The 4,083-nt window shown below is 36.6% G+C and overlaps 1 protein-coding gene across 1 annotated transcript; it reads left to right on the top strand.

The window, feature by feature from the left end:
• Window positions 1-676: 676 nt before the first annotated feature.
• Window positions 677-3,177, top strand: LOC146936973 (late embryogenesis abundant protein D-34-like). The gene is made up of 2 exons (XM_085751502.1): window positions 677-1,361; window positions 2,767-3,177. The coding sequence occupies exons 1-2, from the start codon at window positions 726-728 to the stop codon at window positions 2,938-2,940; spliced, it is 810 nt and encodes a 269-aa protein (XP_085607628.1). The 5' UTR covers window positions 677-725; the 3' UTR covers window positions 2,941-3,177.
• Window positions 3,178-4,083: the final 906 nt, after the last annotated feature.

Genomic DNA, 4,083 nt, shown 5'->3' with positions numbered 1-4,083 from the left:
TAATAAAATTATTTTTTGATTTTTGAAAGGAAAAAAAAAGATACGGGCCAGGGGCGGCCCGTTAGCCCGGGAGCCCGTGCAGGGCCGGGCTCGGGCCCCAATTTTCCAGCCCATATTTGAACCGGGCTTTTTAGCCCGGCCCTAAAAAACCCGTTGCCCGACCGGGCCGGGCCTAAACGGACCGGACCGCCCGTTTTGACAGCTCTAGCCGCCATGCGTAATTCGTGAGGCTTTAACTTCAAATTGTGAAGACATTATAACGTAATGGTATACCGTTTACAAATTTTTTATCTTGTACATCCTCCTGTCATTAACATAAACTAAATGATATAAATGAATTTCGTTTATATTAATGACGGGAAGGTGTAATGTGTTGGGTGTAATGTGTTGTAAAAATATCTTCTCATAGTTACTCATTCTGACAATTTTCAACTACTTTCATTCTTTATCGTAATGCATTCAAAGAAAAAGGAACGCCAAAGTGCTACACGCCAAAAACACGTAAGAAACCTACCATTGGACAAAACAATGTCACATCACTCATATCGTGGATTCCTAATCAAAGGACACGTTCACCATTCATTACTACAAAACCTACACGTGCCATTTCTCCATGCAACTTTCCAACCCACGACAATTATTTACTTAACCCAAAAAAGCTGTTACCAAATTTACCCCACTCAAATTTCCAAACCCTTCTTCAACCAAAGAAAAAACACAACACAATGAGCCATGGCCAACCAACCAGGCTTCAAGAAGAGATTAACAACCAAGAACCTATCAAATACGGTGATGTTTTCAACGTCTCCGGTGATTTAGCATCGGAGACAATCTCTCCACAAGCGGCCGCTAATATGGCTGCAGCAGAATTCAACGTATTAGGGCAAACACAATCAGGAAGTCCTGCTGCAGCCATGCAAGCGGCCGCACTGATCAACGAGGCATCTGGACAATGCCTCGTTGGTCGTCATGGTATAGCAGAAATGGTCAAAGATCATGCTGTTCGTGTGACAGAAACAACGGTTGCCGACCGTCGTGTTGTGACGGAGGCGGTTGATGGTCAGATTATAGGACGGCGCGTGGAGCCTGACGCTCATTTTACCCCTATGAATATGGGCTCTGCGGCTATAGATGGCGATCCGATTACCATCGGAGAGGCGTTAGAAGCGGCGGGGATATCGGTTGGTGATAAACCGGTGGATCAGAATGACGCTGATGCGATCAGTGCTGCTGAGATTAGAGCCACCGGAGAGAGGTCTTTGAGGCCTGGCGGTGTCGGGGCGACGGCGCAATCTGCAGCCACTCTCAACAGCCACGCTAATCGGATTGAAGAGATGACAAAACTTTCTGATGTGTTAACGGTATGAACTAAGAACTCTGTTTTATGCTCTGTTTTTATCTTGAGATTGAAATATTCATACAAGATCACAATTGATTAGGATTTAGGACCCTTTTGATTAGTTAGTTAAATACTTCGAGGCTTATTAAACAAGCAATTATAGTGATTGTAAAGTGATAATTTTTGTAAATAAATTGCATTTAAGAGTTTATAAGTAATTTATATAAATTTTTTGTATGATGATGTTTAATTTTTTGATGGAAAAATAATAATTAAACATAATCATAGGAAAAATATAAATTACTTATACATGATCATGTTAATTTTAGAAGTTAAACATGAATGTGAAACCGTATATAATCAACTTAATGTGTGTTTGGTACTATGGTTGCGGCAAATGCTATGTATCACGAGAACTGTTTTCTCGATGATTTCCTGAGAGAATAATCACTCCAATATCTGCCAAAATTAAGCCCCACCACCTCCCATGATTTGTGGGCAGGAAGAAAACTGAATGGAGGATGAGTTTTCGCTAGCAATTCGGGACGTATTTTGTCTTGAGAAATGGCATTACTGTACGGTGGGTATGCCAAAACCACGGTCATCTATAGTGATATTGCAGAAGCTACACATGAATGTGATATGAAACATATATAATCAACTTCGTGTTTGTTTGGTATTATGATGAGTATACTAGAATCACGGCCATCTGTCGTAATATTGCAGAAGCTACACATGAATGTTGTGTGAAACCATATATAATCTACGTAGTGTGTGTTTGGTAATACGGTGTGCTTTGGTATCTTAGAATGTGCTTGGTATTACGGTGGGTACGTATATCAGAATCACGGTCATTTGCCGCAATACTGTAAAAGCTAAAAATGTAGATTTTGGAAAATCACGGTGGATCACTGTGATTCTGACAAACTGATATCACCGTGATTCTAGTTTTGATTTTATATTGATGACCGAAATTGATAACGGTGACTATTGAATTTAGTTAAATTGTAATATAGTTTAACCAACATGTATGTAGAAAGGATTATGTATGTTCGGGTCACTAAAAAAGTGAGACATTCATGTATAAAATTGTAAAAAGATAATTTAGATCGATAATTTAGACCCTCCAAAAACAAAGATCTTACATTATGTGAAACTTCATTTTAAAGTTAAACTAGAACATCAACTTTATATTGGTGGCCTATTGCATTTTCCGATGGAAATTAATCACCAGGAAAGTCGGTGAATACTTTGCACCAATAACATTGCAAAAGAGTACTTACTAGTAACTTGCATGTCTAGGTTTCAAACATTGAGATTTGAGAGCTAATATAATCTACTATTTTACTAGTTTGTCTGATAAATAAAAATAGTTGAACTGATCGAATGAGTATTTGGTAACATTTTTTGGTGGTGTATATATATAGGATGCGGCGAATAAGCTGGCAGTGGACAGGGCGGTGACGAAAGAAGACGCAGAAGCTGTGTATGATGCAGAGGTGCATAAGGATTCATCAACAAAACAAGTGATGAATATTGCTGAACCTGGTGGAATAGCTGCATCCATGGCTACAGCAGCTAAACTCAACCAAGAAACATGAAGAACAGAGTCATGTAAATTACTACCCTAGTTTTCTTTTCTTTTTTTGGTTTAAATAAATTTAACTTGACATTATGCAAACAGAGTCATGTAAATTACTACCCTAGTTTTGAATTGCTGTTTTAATTAGTAGTTACCAGTGAACTTATTTACATCTAATTAGTTGTAGGCTACAACTTGTAGCCACTGAGTGATTTTACATGTGAAATTTGAGAGTAGTTTGGGAACTTATTTTTCACTTGGGATTTTGATGTAGCAATGCCACAACCATCTTCATGCCCAATATATAGAATCAATGTGACTTGCAATTTGCAACAGAGTATATTCGAAAGTTTCATATAAAATAATAAACAAAAGCAGCATAAGAATAACAATTCGGACGCTTACAATAAGTCAATGTAACACAAATTTAGTGAAAGAGACCACACTCTTGCAACGTAGCCAAATCAGCCAAATCAAAGATAGAATTCCGGTTGATGGAGCTAACCATGTTTAGCGTCCGATACGTTTCAAATATGATTACTTTTCCTGAAAGGAATCTATAGTCAAATCAAAGATAGACTTTCTTTTGAGAGAGCCTCTGATGCGTTTCTACGATTACTTTTGCTGTTTCAAATATGATAACTTTTGCTTAAAGGAATCTAGTCAAATCAGAGATTGAATTTTGATCGAGAGGTAACATTGTTTAGTGTCCGACACGCTTCAAATATGATTAAAAAATATCATAACTTAAAACATAGTCATGCTGTTTAACAAAATATTCAATATGACTAAAAAGACTTATTTCTATAATAATGGCTTGATAAAAGGGACCAAAATGCAACTAATCTATGAATACAAGTATACAACATATTCTTTTTTTTTTTTTTTTTGAAATTCAAACAACTTCATTAGATGGCAGAAGTGAAGTTGAGTAATACATATGAAGTAGATATTTCATCAATCATTGAAGGTTAAATATGCTGAAGAGCATAGTTCCAATTGAGATTTAACAATGGTTCAAAATCGGATTAGTATTGCGTATCTCTTATTGATTAGTAATGCATACCAATTATTTTGCATTTCATAATTAATTTGGCAAAAGACAATGATGTATAAAGTTTTTTAAATATCTTCTAAGAGAATGTATAAAAATTTATTTCTT

This window comes from Medicago sativa, chromosome 3 (genome assembly GCF_051527215.1).
Source record: "Medicago sativa cultivar Bolivia chromosome 3, Bolivia_mono, whole genome shotgun sequence".
NCBI classification, from domain to species: Eukaryota; Viridiplantae; Streptophyta; class Magnoliopsida; order Fabales; family Fabaceae; genus Medicago; species Medicago sativa.
This window is presented reverse-complemented; position numbering and strand designations above follow the sequence as displayed.

Coding starts and splice junctions, on each gene's coding strand:
- LOC146936973 (XM_085751502.1), top strand. CDS start 726: ATGAGCCATGGCCAACCAACCAGGCTTCAAGAAGAGATTAACAACCAA. Junction 1,362..2,766: donor AACTTTCTGATGTGTTAACG/GTATGAACTAAG, acceptor GTATATATATAG/GATGCGGCGAATAAGCTGGC.